The sequence below is a fragment of the Sciurus carolinensis genome, chromosome 11, assembly GCF_902686445.1.
Source record: "Sciurus carolinensis chromosome 11, mSciCar1.2, whole genome shotgun sequence".
Classification (NCBI taxonomy): domain Eukaryota; kingdom Metazoa; phylum Chordata; class Mammalia; order Rodentia; family Sciuridae; genus Sciurus; species Sciurus carolinensis.
Genome location: NC_062223.1, coordinates 76,857,121 through 76,879,009, shown reverse-complemented (window position 1 = coordinate 76,879,009; position 21,889 = coordinate 76,857,121). Strand labels below are relative to the sequence as shown.

The 21,889-nt window shown below is 42.7% G+C and overlaps 1 protein-coding gene across 1 annotated transcript in view; it reads left to right on the top strand.

Moving 5' to 3' along the window:
* P4ha3 (prolyl 4-hydroxylase subunit alpha 3) overlaps positions 1–21,270 on the top strand; it is a 32,636-nt gene extending 11,366 nt beyond the window's left edge. Inside the window, 11 exon segments of the mRNA XM_047515802.1 lie at positions 1,655–1,706; positions 4,058–4,221; positions 4,455–4,631; positions 8,019–8,083; positions 11,434–11,593; positions 14,256–14,318; positions 18,426–18,494; positions 19,574–19,656; positions 19,826–19,922; positions 20,696–20,783; positions 20,786–21,270. Of these exon segments, the coding sequence (XP_047371758.1) occupies positions 1,655–1,706; positions 4,058–4,221; positions 4,455–4,631; positions 8,019–8,083; positions 11,434–11,593; positions 14,256–14,318; positions 18,426–18,494; positions 19,574–19,656; positions 19,826–19,922; positions 20,696–20,783; positions 20,786–20,994 (1,227 nt within the window). The 3' untranslated portion in view covers positions 20,995–21,270.
* The last annotated feature ends 619 nt before the right edge of the window (positions 21,271–21,889 follow it).

Genomic DNA, 21,889 nt, shown 5'->3' with positions numbered 1-21,889 from the left:
ACGTGTGAGTAAATGAGGTCTCCAAAAAATTCTTAATTCATCACGAAGCTCATAGCAGGAGACAGTTATTTGGGTCATAGTTGCTGTAGATCACTCGTTCGTGCTCTCAACAACTCATAACTCTTCACAGAGATTGTGTCATGATGTTACCATGGAGGAAGAAGTTTGAGCATTCTGTCCCATCTGCCACCGAGTCTGGCTACAACATGTCTAGTGTCTGGCTACAGAGCTGCACTTTTTATGCTGTAGCACCAGCCTCAGTGCCTCCTGCGGTTTCCTCTTCCCTTGGCACTGTTGATAGACTACCTGCTGAGCCTCACACAGAAGTTCGGTTCCCTCAGTACACACATGCCATCTTTTTGTATTGTTAACCCCATTCTCCCTCAAGAATAGGCTGGTAAAATCTCCATGGAGCCAGTTCCCTGGTTTCCAAAGCTAATAAGCCATTTCTATTTCCCGAATTCCTCTTATTTTATTTTATTTTATTTTATTTATTTTTGTAGTGCTGAGGATTGAACCTAGTTTATGCTAGGCAAACACTCTTATCACTGATCTATACCCCCCAGAATCCCTGTAGTCCATTTTCTTTCCACCTTTTCCTAAGAAAAATGAGGGTGGTGTGGGTGGTCTAAACCTACATGTTGCGGTGAAAACAGTCTTATTCTCAGTGCAGCTCCTGGTAAGTGGGTCTTTGTTGTAAAACATCTATGTGCCCTTCCTAACTCTCCTGCTTAATTCCTGCATGTTAAAGTGAAAAACAGAACAATTATGATATAACAAAGCAATTGAGTTTCAATCAAGGAAGAAAATGGAGACTTGCTGTAGAAAGGGCTAGACTAAAATAGCCCATCCCGAAAGATGGGTTTTTAAATGCAGTGCCCGATTATTATTTTGTATTATACAAAATGTTTGCAGTGCCTGGATTTCAGTGGGGGTCATTTTTATTGCATTGCTCTTCTGTTTTTAATGTGCATATTTCTTTTATCACTAAAATGAATTTTTAATATGCTAAAGTAAGTTGAAAGGATTGAAAAGAAACACATTTCTATCAGCTAATCATCATTTGGCAACACCCAGAGGAGGATGGCACCCCACTGTATGGGATTCTGTTGCCCAGATTGGTCTGGAAAGCTCCTGTTTCCTTTTGATCAGTTGAGCCCAATGTTGAATGGCTGCAGGGCCAATTAATTCCTATGCACTAGGAGTGTTTCTGTTTTGGTTCTTCCTTTGCCTCCTTCCCACTGACTTTCTAGACCCTCAGAATAAATTATAATTTTACTAGAGTTTGTATAGTTTCATTTAAATTTAAACAAAATATAACCAAATAACAATACGCGGTCACATTGTGGTTTTTGCACACTTTGAGATTTGAGGACCTTTAAGAAAGTTTATCTTAATTTATTTTTAAGAAATTTCTATTAAATGAGCCTTGTTTTTCTGGTAAGGGTGGTAATAAGTCATTTATAAATGTTGACAGCTGATTTGCTGCAGAGCCACAAATTTTCTCCATCTCTAGCCTGCTGCTTCTTTCAAAGAGCCTTATTATCTGCTTGTGGTAAAAATATTTTATAGTTTTAAAAAATGTCCATTGAATGATTTGGTCAGAGAGGACATCCTCAGTGCAGTTAACACTTTCTTTTCTTGTTTTAATAAGGCAGGAAATGTTTCGTGTGCCCTCAGCCTCTCCCGAGAGTTTCTTCTCTACAGTAAGTGATGATAAAAGATAAGCCAGCCACAGGTCTGACTTCTACTTTTGGCCTGTAATCCCTGCAAAGTGAAGTACAGTTACCTGTTTTCATTCTTTTAATGTTGTAATCTAAAGAACATTTCAAATTTGGGTGAAATCTCATTTATATGCACATCCGTGCACTGGGGGAAATTTGTAAGTCAGCTGGAAAATGCAGAGATGTCAACTGGTTCCTTCCCAGCTTGTTTTTCAGAGGGAACAAGCCCAGGTTGAGAGACAGTTTCTTCAGAGACATTTTAAAGACCCAGGTGTTGGAAGCAGACCCAGGAATGAATGAAATCAATGTGTGCTGTGTGTGCAGGAAGGAGTGTGAGTCGGTGGATTATTCACTTTGGCTGTTTACGGAGAGCTATCAGTTCTTTCCTTTAAAACCAGAGCTCACTTTGCTTTGCAAGCATCCTGCCCACGTGGCTGCAGTTCAGCTGGTCCCCTTCAGGGAGAGCCTTGCTGACAACGAAATGAGTTAAACTGGAGGAAGACGCTTCCTAGCTCAGCTTGGATATTTTGCTTAAAATTTTGATAGTGAATGGCTTCCTAGGTTTTCCTTTAATTAGGTATTTACATACTAAAATAAGATACAAAAGCTATTTTTAAAAATATTTTTATTAGTTGTTGGTAGATCTTTATTTTATTTACTTATTTATATGCGGTACTGAGAATTGAACCCTGTGTCTCACACATGTTAGGCAAGCACTCTACCACTGAGCCTAACCAAACCCACAAAAGCTATTTTAATCATCCTAATATTTATAAGGTATTTCATAATGTAGGATTTTATAACTCTATTTATAACTTTTTAATGAATTCATTTAGTACAGTCCACTCTACATCTATGAACCCAACTATTGAAAATAGTTGGAAAAAAATGGCGTTTGTTCTGAACACATACAGACTTTTTTCTTGTCATTATTCATTAACTGATAGGGTAAAACAAACAACTATTTAATAGCATTATGTTGTATTGGGTATTACAAATAATCTAGAGATGGTTTAAAGTTTATGGGAGGGTGTGCATAGGTTATAGTTAAATACTAGACCTTTATATATAAGGGACTTAAACACATATGGATTTCTGGAATCTGTGGAAATGGAGGGATGACTGAAACATTATTCCTTTCTAATAATTTGGTGAATAATAAGATATGGAAGTTACTAAATGGTCCGGAAAACCATGAGCAATTATTAGTATAAACCCATTAGCAATTACTAGAATAAACAAAATTAAAATTCCACTCTCCTTTATTTCTTTGTGCTTAAAATCTCTGTCTCTCCCTAAGAATCTAAATTGTGTGCAATCACAGTTGAGTAAATAGGGCTTGATAAGTTGAGGGTCCCAGCTCATTTCTAGCTTTGCAAATATTTTTCACTGGTATTTGGGCTCATCATTTCCATTCTCCAAAACCTCATTTTTCCTTTTGTTCGAAAGGAATAGTAACTTCTGCCCCCTCCTTTGCTCTTTTGCCAGGGTGGTTGTGGTGGTTAGAAGCACACGGGGGTCCTCAGACACTTTGGGAGCATTAGAACAGTTCAGCACCTCCTTCTGAGATGCACTGAGAGTCATACACAGAGGCCAGCGGGCCATGGGTAGCTGCCAACCCATGGGGCATCTTGCAGCCAAAATGGGCACAAACAGGTGGGCACAAGCAAGACACAGGGTTTCTTGGGTTTCCCAAGGGCTTGTGGGAATCAGCCTAGAACCCAAATCTAAAATCTCTTTGTCCCATATTGCTGTGCTCCGGATCTAGGCTGATTAGGAATGCTGAGGCATCTAATGGAGCTGAGGATGAATTAGCTCCAGGTCTCCAGGGAAGAACAGGTTGGGTCCCTGTGCCATAGGCTTTGACTCTCTGGACTTCCTTTTTTGTCCTTACCATGTTTTCTTCTAAGTGGTTGTTAGATTCTGAACTCTGGGAGGTTAGCCTCTAGCACAGTATCTGGTACATAGTAGATGTTTATTGAGCATTTATTGAATGAATGGGTAAATGAATGAATGAACAAATTAATGAATGAAGTTTCTATCCTATACATAAAAATGACCATCATGCTGTCCCAGAGCAGTCATTCTCAGGGTCCCTGGGTCTAAGAGCCTTAAACACCACCTTCTTTCCAAAAACCTTTTGTATTTGCAGACCCACCAGGGGCAAGTTAGTCTTTATAAAATACCAGACACTCTTCTGGAAATAAGGGTATTGACAAAAGGGGTCATTCAGAATGTCCCAGTGCCAGTCCTGTGTGATAGTACAGTTACAGGAAATCTTGGTAGCACAGTGTTTGTTAATCTGTATTATTCCCTGCTCTGATTTCCCCCAGGCCCAGAAAATAAGAGGATGGCCAGGAATGTGCTGAAATATGAAAGGCTCTTGGCAGAGAGCCCCCACCAGGCTGTAGCTGAGGCTGTCATCCAGAGGCCCAGAGTGCCCCACCTGCGGACTAGAGACACATATGAGGGGTTATGTCAGACCCTGGGCTCCCAGGTAGGATTCCTCAGGAAAAAAGAAAGGGAACGGGCCTGGCTACAGAGTGAAAAGCAAAAATTGGGACAGTGTGAAGGGGAAAAGCTGATGCCTTGAAAAATATAAATCTCCTTTGGACAGTATCCAAGTAACCACATTCAGTCTTTCAGATCCCAGGTTTATGCCTTAACTCCCCTAAGATGATTTCTACTCCTAGGTCCTTCTTTTATGCTGAGTCTATTTTTTCCTTGCAGCCCATTCACTACCAGATCCCTAGCCTCTATTGTTCCTATGAGACCAATTCCAGCCCCTACCTGCTTCTCCAGCCCATCCGGAAGGAGGTCATGCACCTAGAGCCCTATGTTGCTCTCTACCATGACTTTGTCAGTGACTCAGAGGCTCAGAAAATTCGAGAGCTTGCAGAACCATGGGTGAGTATCCACAAAGCTCCTGTGTCTTCACATGCCCGGAGTTCAGGAGCATGAGAAAGGCAGTCTCCATGGCTAAACCCTTCATCAGTCCAGGGGTTCAGAATGCCAGCCAGTCCGTAAAATTAATCAATGGTGGAGGAAATCACAATAGTGGTTGCCTCTAGAGGGAAAGGATTAAGTGGAATGAGGTACCAGAGGATTTTTCTAGGATGTTGAAAATGTGCTCTCATTATCTTCTTAAGGGCGTGGAGTTCATAGCTGCACACATTTGTCAAAACTCAGCAAATGGTCCACTTGAGACCTGTGCTTGTCATTGTATGTAAATCTCACCTAAAAAAATAAAAAGGAAACTTCCCAAAATATCAGCCATGTAATTAGTAGAAGAAATGGAAAAAATGACAGGGACAAGGAATAAAATCCTAATCCATATGTACAGACAGACAGATGGAAAGATTATTTAGTTCAACTTCATAATCTTGTTAAAGAGGGAACTAAGGTGCAGAAAGGGAATGGACTTCATTAAGGTTTTACATGTAGCAAAGTCATGACTGACACTTAGAGGTATATTGGTTGCCATTCTGCTGCTTTTCCTTCTTGTAGCCTAAGTTATATGTGGTAACAGGCAGCCCCTCAATCCAGTAACAAGTCCCCACTTTACATGTCTGTCCTGGGTTGGCTGCAGCTCTGCCTCCCGTCTGTACTCTGGGACCCAGCCTGGCAGAGCAGCAGACATGGACTGGAGGGAGAAGAATAGCAATAATCATTTCATCCAAAAGCCCCTCTGGGCAAGTCTAGAATCTTTGTACAGAATGTTTTTGAAATGATTAAGCTCCGCTGGTGATGGAACAATGTATTTTCAATAGCGTCAGCTTCTTGGGGAGCCAGCAGTCAGATTTGGCCAGCAGTGGCTTTTTGCTCAGAACAGCTCTGTTGCCATGGTGACAGGACAGGCGGCCCACCCAGAAATGTTCGTGGAATCCTTCAGGGCAGGTCGTGCATTTGGCACACAAAGGCCTTGCCATGCTTCCTTCCCCCAGAAGTGTCTTGCAGGGGTTGCTGATGTCTGGCTCCAGGAATAAGCCCTGGAAATGTTGTTCCCATCACCGCCCCCCCATCCCAGCAGCTGAGCACAGAAGCTGTAGAGGCTAGAGTTGGATTTTACCAGCTTCCTCTCCACTGTACCTTTCCAAAACCTGCTCTGTCATCACTTCTTTATCCACATCCTGCCATCCTGGAAGATTCTGTTGAAACCCCACACCTCCTTTGGGCCTGCTAGTCCTGACTGCTCTGGTCTACTTTCATTGGTCTTTGAGTAACTGCATTTCAGATCCCTTTTGGGGGGCCATATGCAATGACCTATTCCTCCTGTGAATTCAGAACTTTTGTCTCCAGTCGTTTGGTACTTACCTTTTTAGTTTTGGTACCAGGCATTGAACCCAGGAGCACTTAACTGCTGAGCCACATCTCCAGCCCTTTTAAAAAATATTTTATTTTGAAACAGGATCTCACCGAGTTTGCTTTAGGACCTCGCTCAGTTGCTGAGGCTGACTCTGAATTCATGATCCTCCTGCCTCGACCTCCTGAGTGTGCACCACCACGCCCGGCTAGTCTACCATTGACATGTTGTCTGATGTCATTAGCTATTAGAGTTAGTGCTCTGTCTCCCTGGCCACACTGTAAACTAGCAAGCATCATGTATTGTCTTTCTTAAAATGCCTTTCCCTTTGTTGTGCCTCCTGCAGCCAGAGTAATTTGAAAGCCAAATTTGACCTTCAAAATCCCTTGCTTTAACTCTTTAATGCGTTATTTTGTCCTCACATGTTTACAAAGCTCCATGGCCTGACTGCTGATGACTCCTCCCACCACATCTCACCCCTTGTACTTGACACTCCACTGCAGGGAACTTTCTTTTCTGTAAATGGCTTAGGCTGTTTTTTCTTTCTGCCTGTAAAGCTCTTGATGTCTTTTTACCTGTATGATTGTACTGGGTGTCATGCACATCCTGGAAAGCCTTCCTATCCCTCATAAGAATGGCCTAGATGCCCATCTCTATATTTCCATAGCGCCCTGTACTTGCCTGTTATGGCTCCATTAGATGACCTATGGTCAGGGACTCTGGGTAAATGTATTGTTTTTCCAATGCATAGCCGAGTACTTAGGCCAGAAGACAACCAATAAATGTTTGTTCCCTAAATTGAATAACTTGTAGGTACACAATAAATGAATATTAAAGGAGTTAGGTACAAAGGAGTTAGCTCCTAAATTGGAGGACTCCCTGGATTTTTTTTTAAGTCTTCGATTTTGCCCTAAAATAATAGAAAGGAACACCTTTTATCTCTCATCTGTGAATCCCTCCTCTCTCCTCTATGAATGACTCAGGAGAGGATGCCAGGAACTACTGATGAAGGACAGATAGAGGTAATATCAGTCACCTGACCCCCTACATCCTAATCTTGTGGAACAACAGACTGAGGGCAAACATGTTGGTGTGCTGTGTTTCGTAGATTGCCCCTGCCAGAACCCCAACTACCTGGGAAGCACCAGGGCTGGCTCTGAGTCCTGGGAGTGCCTTTCCACACTGGGCACTGTTTCATTCATCATTTGTTTAATCGATACTGAGCACCTATTCCCTGCCAGGCCTCTGTACCCTGGGGACACAGCTGTGAGAACAGACTAAGACCTTGTTGCTACTCTGATGATTGAAGCAGAAGTAGACACATCCTCATGTAAATAAGTAATGTTTATCATTCTGTTCAATGATTTTGCAATTAGGAGGTAATTTATGAAAAAAATTTAAATCCTCTATCCAGGCATTCAGAACAAAATAGAGACATTGAGTTAAATCAGTGACTTCAAATTGTTTGTAGTTTTTTTTCCTCATCAAGGCAGTTGAAGTACAATGGATTGTCTTTCTCTGTGAGGAAGGGCTTTTGTTAGGATTGTTCAAAAGGAGCAGCTGCCTCTGAGCGCACACTTTACTGTTGCAGAAGGAGCTCATTTAATACTAACGCCAAGTGCAACTTGTCATGCGTGAGGGCTGGCACCCAACACTGCGCTACAAAGAGGGCCGAGAGATAGCCTTGTTCCTACCACAGACTAACAGACACAAAGGAGATTCAAATATCAGTTCATTTTAGTTAGACAAACTTTTATTAAGTGCTTGCTGGTTACCAGACTCTGTGGTAAATAAGATTTTTAGTCACTTTATTTTTTCATTTTCAAGATTGACCTGTCCTTCAAATGTTACTGAGTGCAAAGTATCCTCTAATAATGAAGGAACTGGCGATTGCTATGTTTGTGCTTCTATAAAGGGCATGTCTGTGGGCATGACAGCCCCTCCCAGTGCCTCATAACTACTTGGGCTTTGTTTCATGTCCTTCCCACCAGCTCCAGAGATCAGTGGTGGCATCAGGGGAAAAGCAGTTGCAAGTGGAGTATCGTATCAGCAAAAGGTAAGAGGAACCCTTCCCCGCAGAGACTTCTGGGCCCAGGCACAGCTGACTGCCAGGTCAGCAAGGACACTGGAGACCCTACAGGTTAATGTTGAGAATGTTGTATCTCTACATTCTTTTTGAGAGGAAGAATTTTCCACTCTCCTCACCCCAGGTCATTATATTTCTGAGGAACTCACTAGGAGACCATGAAGGAAAGACTTGAAAAAACTTCTCTGCCTTACACCCCAAAATAAGCATATAATTAATTGTTCTCCTAACCAGGATCGCTTTTCCAGAGAATTCCTGCCTGCATATGTAATTTGACTTTATAAGGTTCCATTCCCACCTCCTGACTCATATGCAAGCACAGCTTGCCAACATTCAGCAAAAGGGATGAATAGACTCTCAGACCCAAGAGCTTCTCCAGAGGAGGAGATTCAACTGCGGGAGTCCAGCTTTTCCTCTTCCCTCCACCCCTGCTCTCCCCTTGCATCCCTTATTTGCCCTGAGGAGACTGATGATACAATAGGAAGAAAAATCTCCCTCTAAGCTGTGTGAGGCGATGATGGCAGCCTCCCTGGGGAGAGGCCAGATCTCAGGATGGATGGTTGGTTTACGTTGCCTGGGGAGTGAGGGAGAGATCAAAGATTTGCTTCAGAATCATTTTGGCTTAACTGGTACATTTAGCATTAGGAGTTATTCACCAATATTTGGAAGTTCTGTGTGACCTCAGCTTCATTGTATTTTCTAACCTTTCTGAAATTCTTGTGTCATAGAATATTCAATTTTCTATTTAGATGTGTTGCTTTTAGGGGGGTAGGTGATATTTTCTTTGTTTTCCAGATTGAACTACCTCCACCCCCTCATATCACTCCTTAATCCTCTGAATTTGGGTTCTGTCCTTATGAGTCCACTGGAATTGGTCTCTCAGAAGTTCCCAGAGAACTCTGAATTTGCCAAATCATTTTCTTGCTCACACACCTTTGTTACAGAGCAAAGGCTTGCCTGTGGAGCCAGGCAGCTGTGGAGGTGAGGCATTGTGGAGGTCCTCTCTCACCAGTTCCTGTGACCACACCAGAAAGCTTTCAAACATGTTGTTCAGGGTAGCAGGCATGAGTTTATTAGAAGGGACAGGAAAAGGGGACATTCTCAGGGGAGAGAGGGGATGCTCACAGAGAGGATGCCCTTCCTGCCCTCTACTTTTGTTAGGGGTCCCAGAGAAGTTTCCAGAGTCCCACCCAGGTGGGACTTTTGACTTCAGCAGGATTGCCTCAAACTTCCAAGCCCTACTGCACATGTCGAAGTCCCAAAGCAACTCAAGGTCTTTTTGGCCCATTGACTTTGTTCTTAGACAAAAGTCCCCCACTTCAGGGTAACTTATATTCTTCTTATTAGCATTTTGTGCCTGAAATTTCTCCTGCAGATAGCAGGTTGGTTGCTGACAAATGTAATATATATATAGTTGTAGATGGACAACTTTATTTATTTTTAGGTGGTGCTGAGGATTGAACCCAGTGCCTCATATGTACTAGGCAAGCGCTCTGCCGCTCTGCCACTGAGCCACAGCCCCAGCCCCAATGTAATACATCTTATTGACATAAACTAGGCTGGGCTGCAGATAAATTGCTTTTTAAAAAATATATGTATATATTTTTTAGTTGTAGATGGACCTTTATTTTATTTATCTATCTTTATGTGGTATTTAGGATCGAACAGAGAGCCCCACATGTGTGAGGCAAGGGCTCTACCATAACCCCAACCCTAAATTGCTTTTTTTGAAGAAGCATGTGGGGGTCAGCTCAGTTTATGGAAATATCCCCTCAATCTCATGTTCCCACCACTCATGTCTGTCTGCTGTCACCATCACTATCAGTTACTCATTTCTCAGTCCATTTTTTGGTTGCAATAATTGGATACCACAGAATGGATAATATATAAAGAATGGAAGTTTATTTAGCTCATGGTTCTGCAGATTGGGAAGTTTTTGAGATCTGGTAAGGGCCTTTGCACATATTATTTAGTATCCCACCTTCATGCTTATACTCAAGCTATTTCTTCAGGCTGGAATACACCCACCCCTTTTCCATCTATTGAATTTGTACACACCCTTGAATTTTGTTTAAATATCACCATTTTACCTAGTTGCCTTGGTAGAATCAACTCCTTCCTCTGCGCTCCCCAGTGCTTTAAAGTCTGTTTTTCCTGTTTTCACTCTACTTATTTTCCCTCAGTCATATTTGTGTTTTCCGTCTCCCGCAGAGTCCATGAGCTCTTTGAAGGCAACAGCCAGCTTTGTCTTGGTTGTCTTTACAAACTTAATAGCATGTGACATAACAGTTTTCATGTACTCTGTATAGAAGAATGAAAAAAATTAGGCCATCATTTAATGAGCAAAGAACTGGTCTTCCAAGGTCTCGCCAAGATTCTTCCCTTCAAAGCCTTCATGCTGCTCACTGACTTTGCTTGGGAAGCATGTCCTCATTTCCCTGGATTTAAATTCTGATTCCAAAATTTCTATTTTGTCAGATTCTCAACCAGACATTTAGGAAGAGTCTGAGCTGTGTATTCTTCCATCTTTGATCTGTCCTGGTTTCCCAGAGATTCTCCTGGTATTCACAGTAGTCACTAACATACAGCTTACAAAGCATCTTTGTGTTTCTCTCACAATCTTGACAAGTCTATGAAGTAGATATTATTATTATCCTCATTTTATTGATAAGCACACTGACTCCTATGCTAAAAATTAAATACCTGACTTAGAATCACACAGAGGATTAGGAACTAGTCATGTTACTTTAATTCTTCCCTCCCTCCCTCCTTTCTTTTGGGCCTCGTTATGTTGCCCAGACTGGCCTCGAACTTCTAGGCTCAAGTGATCTTCCTGTCTCAGTCTGCTGAGTAGCTAGGAGTACAGGGGCGTACCAGAATGCTCAAAAGTCATATTACTTTAAATCCTGAGCTGTCTCCATTGCACTGGCTCCCTCTGTTATAGAGGTCTTCACCACAGCAGTTTCAGGGGTAGTCCTAGTCATGGGTGTTGTAGTCATGGGTGCTGTGAACCTTCACTCTGTAGCCTCAGCACCTAGCACAGGACCCAGTCTACAAGCCTCCAAGAATGTAACTGAGTGAGTGAACATATGAATGTTGAGATAGAAGGCAAAATGAATGAGGCAGACTTAACATGAGGGATGAGTAGTTGATTAGGCATTCATGGCTGCCTCTCTCCCCTCTCGCCTGCCCCTTTGACGCGATTCACTTGTGTTTGTTTGTTCCTTCCTTCCTTCCTTCCTTCCTTCATTCATTTACAAACATCATGTAACATCATTTTCAGCACTGGATCACTGATGTTGTACTCTGGTGTGTTTTAGTGCCTGGCTGAAGGACACTGTTGACCCAATGCTGGTGACCCTTGACCACCGCATCGCTGCCCTCACAGGCCTTGATGTCCAGCCTCCCTATGCAGAGTATCTCCAGGTGGTGAACTATGGAATTGGAGGGCACTATGAGCCTCACTTCGACCATGCTACGGTACCAGTCTCCTGGGACAGGAGCCAGCATATTCCTTATTTCTTGGAAGTGGAGCTCTTGTAGGGCTATTGGTATAATTCTAAATGAAATCTTAGAACAAAGGTCCTTGTTCCAGGAATATATGAAATCTTGGTTTTAGCTGATTGTTGCTGATTCATTTTCTTATCTGTCACCATTTCCCTTTCCAGAATTTGCTATGGGGACAGAATGTGACCTGTCATGGAATCTTGTCTCCTGCTTCACTTGGGGACTTCCCAGGGAGGACTGTCCTTATCCCAGCCCTTCTTTTCTCATGGTCTCAACTGTTCTCCTTTGCTTACAGTAGCAAACAATTTTTGAGGGTTAAAAAAAACCTCCCTGAAATCTATCTATAGATTCACACCCAACATTATTAAAATCCCAGGGGACCTATTTTTGTAGAAATTAACACACTGAACCTAAAACGTATATGGAAATGCAGAGGACTAGAGTAGCCAAACAATTTTGAAAAAGAAGAACAAAGTTGGAGGATACACACTACCTGATTTCATAATTCACTTGTTCAGTTATTCATTTACTCACAGACATCATATGGTCATTTCCAGTATAGAGCTACAGGAACCAAGGCGTACATGGTACTGTTGGAAGGATAGACACAGAGGTCAAGGACACAGAGAATCCAGAAATAAGCCTGTACACTTGTGGTCAATTGTTTTTTGACAAAGATGCCAAGGAAATTCCATGAAGAAAGTAGAGCCTTTCAACAAATGGTGCTGAGACAGTTCAGTAATCTACCAGCAAATTAATGATAACAACATCAGAATCTTACATCATGCCATCTATGAAAATCAGTGCAAAGTGGATCATAGACCTAAATGCAAAATATTAAACTTATAGAAGAAAACCAAAGAGAAAATCTTTATGGCCACAGGTTAGGCAAAGCAGGGTTATAGATCACCAAAGTCTGATCCATAAAAGAAGAAAAAATTTTGATAAATTGGATCTTATCAAAATTTTAAAAATAAATTAATATCTCAGTCTGGGGTTGTAGTTCAGTGGTAAAGTGCTTGCCTAGCACATGTGAGGCCCTGGCTTTGATCCTCAGTACCACATAAAGTAAAATACAGATATTATATCCATCTACAACTAGAAATATATATTTTAAAAAAACTAAAATCTTGCCTGGCACAGTGGCGTGCATCTATAATCCCAGTGGCTTGGGAGTCTGAGACAGGATCTCAAGTTCAAAGCCAGCCTCAGCAAAAGTGAGGTACCAAGCAACTCAGTGAGACCCTGTCTCTAAGTAAAATACAAAATAAAGCTGGGGATGTGGCTCAGTCGTTGAGTACCCTTGAGTTCAATCCCCAGTACCCATATTAAAAAAATAATTAAAATCTCACTTTCAGAAAACACCATTAGAAAATGAAAAATCAGGTCACCAACTAGGAGAAAATATTTGTAAATCATATATTTGATAAAGGATTTGTATCCAAGATATATGTAGAACTTCTATAACCCAAAAGACAACTCAAAATATTTAAATGGGCAAAAGATTACTTGAATAGGCACTTCAAAGAAGGTAAATAATGGCTAATAAGAGTGTGAAAAGATGCTCAACATCATTAGAGAAATGCAAATTGAACTCACAATGAGATATCACTGCACTCCTATTTGAAGAGCTAAAATGAAAAAGGTCATACCAAGTGTGGGTGAGGACAGGGACTCACACCTGGTGGGAAAGTAAATGATACATACAGTCACTTTAGAAAAAGTTTGGCAGTTCTTAAAAAGTTGAAGGTACACCAACATATGATCCAGTCACTTAAATTTCAAGTATTTTATACTAGAGAAAAGGAATATATGTCCATACAAACACTTGCATGTGAATATTCAGAGTAGCTTTATTAGCCAAGAATTAGAAACAGCTCAAGTCCATCCAAAGGTGAATGGATAAACAAATTTTGATGTATCTGCACCATGGTATACTCACCGCCAAGGGAAAGAATGGACAGCTACAAAGAGAAGCCTGGTGGATAAGACTCCACATTTTATGGTTCTATTTATATGAAAAGGAAAAAAACATAGAATGGAAAGTAGATAGGTGCATTGCTCAGGGTTATACAGGGGTTAACTGAAAACTGGCATGAAGGAACTTTATCAGCAGATGGAAATGTTCTAAAACTGGATGATGGAAATGGTTGGACAAATGTTGAAATTAACTAAAGTTCATCAAATAGTATGCTTTCAATGGGTGAATTTTATGGTATATAAATTATATTTCAGATTGTTCTGTGACAAAAAAAAAAGATGTCTCTGGCAAGTAATTGGAAACTCCAATCTTATCATCTGATATTCCTACAGAATAATGATCTGTAAGAATTGACACATGAATTTATTTCACAGAACCCAAAGGCGCAATTAACTTCTCATATAGTACTTTCACTGTTGATAAGTAGTTCTGTTTGAGTAGCACACACTTCATTCATATGAGTAGCTAATAAATTGGGGTCTAGTAAAGCGTATTGAATACCTGCTAGCAAAGATGAGCACATACTCCCCTCAGGGTAGCTCAGGGCCGTTTCCCATCCTTGACACCATTTTACCCCTCCCTTTACTAAAGGTGAATTCCTGTCATTCTGGTGCCATCTGCATAAAATAACAATATGTTCTATTTTTGTCTCAGTCGCCAAGCAGCCCCCTATACAGAATGAAGTCTGGAAACCGAGTTGCAACATTTATGATCTATGTGAGTCTTGCTCTGGAGGGACCAGGCTTCTTACTTCATGACTGTATCTCTCCTCTTCTTTATGGTTTTCAAAACAATTTCATGTATTTATTGTATCTGGTACTAAACACTAAAGTCTCCAGGAAATTTATGAATTTAAAATAGCATTTTTTTGTTCAACACTATAGGGGATATAAAGGAATGTAGGACAGGCTGCCTACCCTCAAAGAGCTGACAATGTGTAGCTCTAATGTGACCTTGTCATACGCTGCGGATTAGGATGGATGGTAGGTGTACACTGAGTGCCAAGAGTTTGTGAGACTTAAACAATGCAGGAAGAGAACACAGGAGTCTCCCTCTTTGAGGTCCCACCGCCTAGTTGTGTTGACAAGTGTGGATCCATACATGCGGTTGTGGAGCTGTGGGAGAAAGAGAAGAAATGGCAGCTCGGATGCCAGCAGGGAAGCCCAGGGAGGCCGACAGAAATTCCTCAAGTGCCACCTCTGAAGATCTCAGAGAAATCTCAGTGAAACTCCTCCTCCTATCTCACCATAAATTCTCCATACATCCCCTTAAAAAGGGAAATGATAAATTTGTCTCTTCTCCTGGTTCCAGCCCTGGTCCTGTGGGACTTGGTCCCAGTGTTTGCTACCTCACCGGTCCCCTGCCCTTCAGGTCATATGAGTTTATTTCCTTCTTCACACCCAAGCCATAATTCCAATCATCTGTCACTTAGAAGAGATTATTAGAAGCAAACACTTATTAGAAGAGATTACTGCTGACCAAAGGATTAATACATTAACTATAAGTAGGACTCTGAATAACAACCAAAGATGAAGTCCTGTTTTCAGGCTCGTTGGATGAGCAGACACTCCCTTAGCAGTCCCCCTTGTCTCAGGGCTGTATCTGGTTTCTGCAGAACAAGAAAGGGCAATTGGAGACTGGCATTGTATATAGTCTCCATGCCTGCAATTCTGCTTTTGTCTCCAGTGGCTAAGTTTTGTGCTTCCTGAAGAACTGAAGATGACCTCTTAAACATGGCATCTGACCTCTCGGAGGTCTTGATGATCAGGCACAGCTGAAGTCAGCTGTCAGCCAGGGAACACATCTTGGATCTGCAGCTGGTTGCATCTCTGGCTGATCACTGAAGCTGGCATGGGAGATTACAGGCAATGAAAAGTGTAGATATCAACCAGACAGTATGAGTGTCTAGAAGCACAGTATTGCTATGTCTCTGTTCTTTACCCCTTGCCCAAATCTTTCATGGCTAGTTCCCTGGGTACGGAGGCCCAGTTATTATAATGGATATAAGGACCCAGCACATTTAAATGGCAAATTTGTGTGTGTGTGTGTGTGTGTGTGTGTGTGTGTGTGAAAGAAGAGAGATTGAGACAGACAGACAGACAGAGTGTGTACAAGAGGGAGAGAGAAACATGTATGTACATTGGGTTTTAAGCATTTGAGACAGTGGAATGGAATGCATGTTGGTTTTGGACTCAGTTGGCCTGCTCCTGATTCTGTGGTTTACTGTGGGGCCTCAGCACATATTACATCAATTATTTGAGCCTTGCATTTCTTCACAGTGTTGTCATAAGGATCTGAGGAGATAAGGCAGGGGGAATGTCACTCTTTAAAGTTTCATATGTTTCTATCATTGTAGTCCACCAAGCATGTGAGGAAGGAACCCCATAAAGGGGAATTGGTGTCATGGGACCCAGGAAGGACTCGTTATGTCCACTTATTTCATCTTCAGGTTGGGTAAAGATCATCAAACATTACTAAAGGCGAGTGTTGAGGTTTGTGGGAGACACAAGTAATATTGTAGGGAGAAAATAATCTCTAAGAAGTATAGAGGATTGACTTGAAATAGGTTAGTGATTTTCTGCCCAGACTGGAATAAGTTTAATCCTAATACAGTGAAGGTATACAGAAGGAAGATTTCTTTTGGCACTGTCCCACAATCCATGTCCTTGAACTTCATTGCATATAGAATGAGATTTTCTTTTGAATTTGTTGGTTTATCATTCCTCACATTATGCCTAAAACCACAGGAAAAGGAATGCAGGAAAGTCAGGTTTGCCCCTGATGAGTCATGCTTCCACCCGCAGTGACTGACAACAGAACAGAATCCTCCAATCTGTTAGTTTCTTGAACACAAAGAGTGAGTTGTTCCCATAGGCCTTCCAAATGGCTACAGTGGGAGCCAAGGAACGCTGACAGCCGCCAGTGCCATTTCCAGGTTCTGAATCACCAAGACAGTTCAGTTTCCTGTAAGTGCCAACTCCTTAGGCCCAGACTTCTTGCTCTGTAACACAGACTGAGGTGGGGTGGAGTTTGACGGCCACGAGATAAAAGAGCACGGACCTTCTAAGTAGTGCTAGGCAGGGTGAGCTCTCTCATATGTAGCTGGTGAGAAAATAATTTAGCAGTATATATCAGAAGTATTAAATTTATGCATACTCATTTGAACTCATAACTCTAATGCTAAGACTTTTTCCTGTGAAAACAAACCAAAATGCAAAAACAATTCCATTGATGGAGATATTTAAGCTGGGTGTGGTGGCACACACCTGTAATCCCAGCAATTTGGGAGGCTGAGGCAGGAGGATTCCTAAATTCAAAGCCAGATGGACAAATTAGTGAGACTCTATCTCAAAATAAAAAATAGAAAGGGCTGGGAATGTAATTTAGTGCTAGAGTGCCCCTGGGTTTAACCAATAGTAATACACACACACACACACCCCAAAAGGTTCAGTGCAGTGTTATTTATAATAGTAAATATTTGGAAATAACCTACATGTTCAAAAGTGCAGCCTAATGTTTATAAGCAGGGACTTGTAGTCAGATAGCATTGGCTCAGCTCAAATCCTGTCACAGAAGAGTTATGTGATCTTTTGTAAAGTACTTAATTTCTCTGAGATTTATTTCCTTATCTGTAAAATGTAAATAATAAGTAATAATAATCCTCATAGAATAGTATTTAGTATAAGTACTTAGGGTAATGCCTAGCATATAATCCGTGCTTAATAAATGTCAGCTATTACTATGTAATTGTAATAGTGCATTTTTTTTTCTGGGTGGTAAGATGAGTGATTTTTAAAAATACTCTCCTGTATTAAAATTTTTTTATGATTATTATATATTTCTTTGACAATTGAGAAAAATATCTTCACTTTAAGAAAATGTATCTGCAACTCAAGAATATACTAGTGGAAACCCTCAGCTTAGGTGACCTCAAGTGGAACTGAGTGATCTGGGGAACCAGAGAAATGTGCAGTAAATAGTTCCTGTGACAGCCACCTTTCCAAACTGATTGTTGTAATCTAAACTGGTGTTCAAGTCACAAGTCATGACCCATTAGTAGGTTGTGAGATTAATGAATCTGATCTGCATTTTTAAAAAACTTTACTAGAGTAGAATAAAATAAATAAAATAAAATGGAAAATAGCAGGTATCTCGTGTAGTGAGAATGTCTTATGAAACGTTGGGTGTGTCAGATTATGATGCATTTCTCCCTGAGGGTCTCAATAAAAAAAGTTTGAATGTACTGATTGTAGCCCAAGAAAGAAGGGTTCCCAAAATCTTGTCCTCTTGTGGTCCTGCAGGCAAATACCAGGGGACTTATTCAGGGAGACTTATTTCCTCATCTTTAAACTGTGAATTATAATAATAACAACAATTCTGATTCATAGTATAATACTTAGTATAAACAGAAGTGTAAAGGTTAGGGTGAGGAAAATTAGGATAACAGTCACAGTAGAGCTCCTGGAAGGGAAGGACCCTGTTGGAGTCACCTTTGGGTCCCCTACAGTAGCTCATTAGGGTTAGGAAAGAGTCTTAGCATTAGTGTTACTGGTTCAAAGGGGTATGCATAGATTTAAAACTCCTGCTACATACTGCTAAATTATTTTCTCACTAGTGTTATTCACATTTTACAGATGAGGAAATAAGGCTCCCTGAATCCTGAAGTTGGATGACTGTCTTTCAAGGATTTCTCTCAGAGTTGAAACAGGGGACCACAAAGGGAAGCTATGCAAAACTGACGTCAGACACCAGGCCAATGAGCACAGAACAGAGCAGGGATGTTGGTGGCTATGTTAACTCTGGCTTCTTCCTCTGGCATTGTAGCTGAGCTCGGTGGAAGCTGGAGGAGCCACGGCCTTCATCTATGCCAACTTCAGCGTGCCTGTGGTTAAGGTGAGTGGGGCCTGCTCCCAGGAGTGGGGGCTGCGAGGGCGTAGGACTAACACCCTAACCTGATGCCATGGGGTGCAGGGGGATAGCAAGAAGTCTTCCCTGATTTCCAGGATCAAAGATAACGTCAGTCTTCTCTATTATCACAGCAGGGCTTGTCACTTGTGGCTCTGTTTATTTACACTTCTGTGACAAGTAGGTGTCTGTCTTCCCTGTCACAGTAGAGCTCCCGGAAGGGAAGACCTCTTTGATTCACCCTTGGGTCCTCTATAGCAGCTTTTTCCTGCAGTTAGTAATGGCATCCACACTGAACACTAGACACACTGAGGGTACAGAGAAAAGCTCAGAGTCCTTTCCTCCTGGAGCTCACAGAGAAGCTAAGCAGTAGTCACCTGAAATAGGAGCTAGGAAAGGTAAGCCCAGAGGAGTCACGTGGTAAGAGTTTTGTTTAACAAATGAATATTTCCTCCAAGTTTCAGATCTACAAACTCCCTGACAGCCCTACCTAATTCAGAAACGAAATGAAGATAAATTCATGAGATCAGGCCTATGAAGCACTAACCCAGAGCTTGGCTCTCTCTGAGCATTCAGTGAAGGAATGCCAGTGTGTGCGCGCCCAGGACTTTGCCTTCTCTCCTAGGCTTCAGAGGCGGCGTAGCCCTCGGTACTTCAGGCTTGATCTACTTCTAATGGCCAGGGTTAAACCAAATCTCTAGGAAATGCATGGGACAAAAAAGCAGAGTGTAGGGGCAAAAGGACACAGAGGATTTGGAGTCAGAACACCTGGGCTTGGGTCCTACCTTCGCTCTTTCTTGGTTACATGATTTCAAGGCCTTCTAGGCATGGACTTCTTGTAGGAAGGGGGTTACGATGAGGCCTACTTCCTGGGTGCTGGTAGTAAGTGCCTCAGGGAGCATAAGCTTCAGCACTAACCAAGTTTCCTTGTATGAGGAATGTCTTGCTCTGCCTTGTGGGTTTTGTTTGGCATCTATCCTCACTAATCCCTTACTTACCTCTCTCCTGAACTCACCACACTGTCCCGCCCTGTTCTATTTTATCTCTGCCTCTTGAAAACACCTAAGAACAGAGCTGGATGTTCTTTGTCTCTGCACGCCCGGGGCCTGGAGAAGAGCACAGCTTTAATTGGTGGCCTACGCAGGAATGAGTATGGCAGCTTGCATCAAATTGCACTGCGTTCATGCATGCCTTGCCCCAAACTGCAGGGAGGGTTTCCTTGTTTAACCGCATGCATGCATCTGTCCTCAGTCATGGGCTTCCCAAGGACTGAGATTCTGGGCTGACCCTCCCGTGGGGCTGGCCCTTCTTGTTTGCAGAATGCAGCACTGTTTTGGTGGAACCTGCATAGGAGTGGTGAGGGGGACGGTGACACACTTCATGCTGGCTGTCCTGTTCTGGTGGGAGATAAGTGGGGTAAGGCCTTCCTTTCTGAACATGAGAATGGGTGCAGGGTGCCAGAAAAGCGAGCTAGGGAGTGGGTGGAAAATCACGAAGCCCTCACATTTCACAGGCTTCATTAGAACGCCACGTTGTATTGAGGTGAACAGATTATCAACCAGGTGCCCTACACAGGCAGGAGCCCTTCAAGAGCAGGGTCCTGTCACAGGGCAGGTGTCAGCAAGGGTTTATTGACCTTACCTCATCAGCCTTGATTCCTGGGCACAGCTGAGGAGTGTGGTGATGAGTCCTTCCCTCCTCTGCTCTAAGGAGTCAGCCATCAGGCACTCCCTGCTCTGTCAGTGCCACCTGCAAAGAGGTGGCTGAACAGTGAGGCCGTGCACAAGCAGCTGACAGATGTGCTTGTGGCCTGCATGTGTCCAAGAGCACTGAGCTCTCAGGACAGAAGCAGAGGTGGAAGGGGGCTTTCCTGCTGACATGGACACTGCCAGGAGAAGCCATTGCACATCTGTCATTAACTCAGGAATGGCTTTGAGGGGGAGGTGGGATTTTTACAATGCAGGGTTAGTGACTTCAGTGTCCACATATTTGAAAATCACTTTACAGTCGACAGGATCTGTTGGACTTTAGAACAATGTTCTCTAAACAGCATGAAACCCACTGTGGAGTCAGGGCTAGAGTGGGGTGCAGGGTTTTGGATCATGCATGCGTACCCCCGTGAGCCCCACGCACAGCCCGCAGCTGTCTACTTGCTCAGCTTGCTGTCTTCCTTCCCCCGCTGTCTCCAGTGGCCAACAAGTGGATACACGAGTATGGACAGGAATTCCGCAGACCCTGCAGCTCCAACCCGGAAGACTGAATTGTTGCCAAAAAGCAGCTGAAGAGTCTGGTGGCTTTCCAGGGAAGCCAGGAGCCAAAAACTGGGGTAGGAGAACAGTCAAGAGAGCAGCCTCCTGAAAGAGACTTGTCAGCATTTGCCCATTCCTTGCAAATGGAAGGCAAGGAGTCTTCACTGGGGACCCCTGAGAATTTACATTTGTTTCTGGTCCAGCCACAAGAGTCAGAGAAGAATGGACAGTACAAATAAGGGGGCCATGGAGCCTGGGAGAGAAGCTTCTGGAGCTTACTCTTTGTTAGGAATAGAACTTATTCTCTAAGGTTTGGTCATTGGAGTTTTTGCCACTCTGACCACAGGTACCCAGAAGTGGCAGTGAGGACACCTGTAGGAGGAATCATTCCAACCCCTATGACTTACGTCCTTCTCCCTACTGACCTCTGCTGCAGCCTGGGCAGGGAATGCGTCCGACTCGGAGGTGTACCCCATGCGAGGGGTACATCATTTGGTGATTTTTTTTTAAGTAGAAAGCAACTTTTCTTATCATGTGATGATTTTTAATAAGTCATTAAAAATGTTTACAAATCATTCTTCCCAACTGTGAATCTTCTTACATTAAAACCATGAGTGACTAGCAGAGTGGACCATTTTATCACGTTCTCCTCTCAGCCCGGCTCACTCCCCTTGCCACATTCCACGCACTGCCGTTCTTCCTGTTCCTTGGAGCCGCCACTGTGCTGGGAGCCACCTTTGCTGCCTTCTCGCTTCTGCAGCTCCCCACCGCCTAGCTCTGCTCATTCCACTCTTGGCCTGATGTCCCCTCAGGGAGGCCTCCCCTGACCACCCTTCCCTCTAGTCTCTTTCTGCCATATTACCCGATTTTATTTTCTTCCCAGCATTTATCAGTATTGAAACTCCTTTAATTGTGGTCAGCTGCCCTCCTTGAAGGGCAAACGTCTCATGGCCCCTATGCTATGTCAGTGCCTCTGTTACAGCCCCCATCTCACTGAATTTCAATATTGGTTTATTTGCCAGGCTGCTCCCACTGGACTGCTCTGTATTCCTCTTGGAGACCCCGAAGTTCTGGTTCAAACTAAGTAGGCATTCAGCATTTTTGCAAAGGCATCCTTTGAGCTGCACTGCGGTG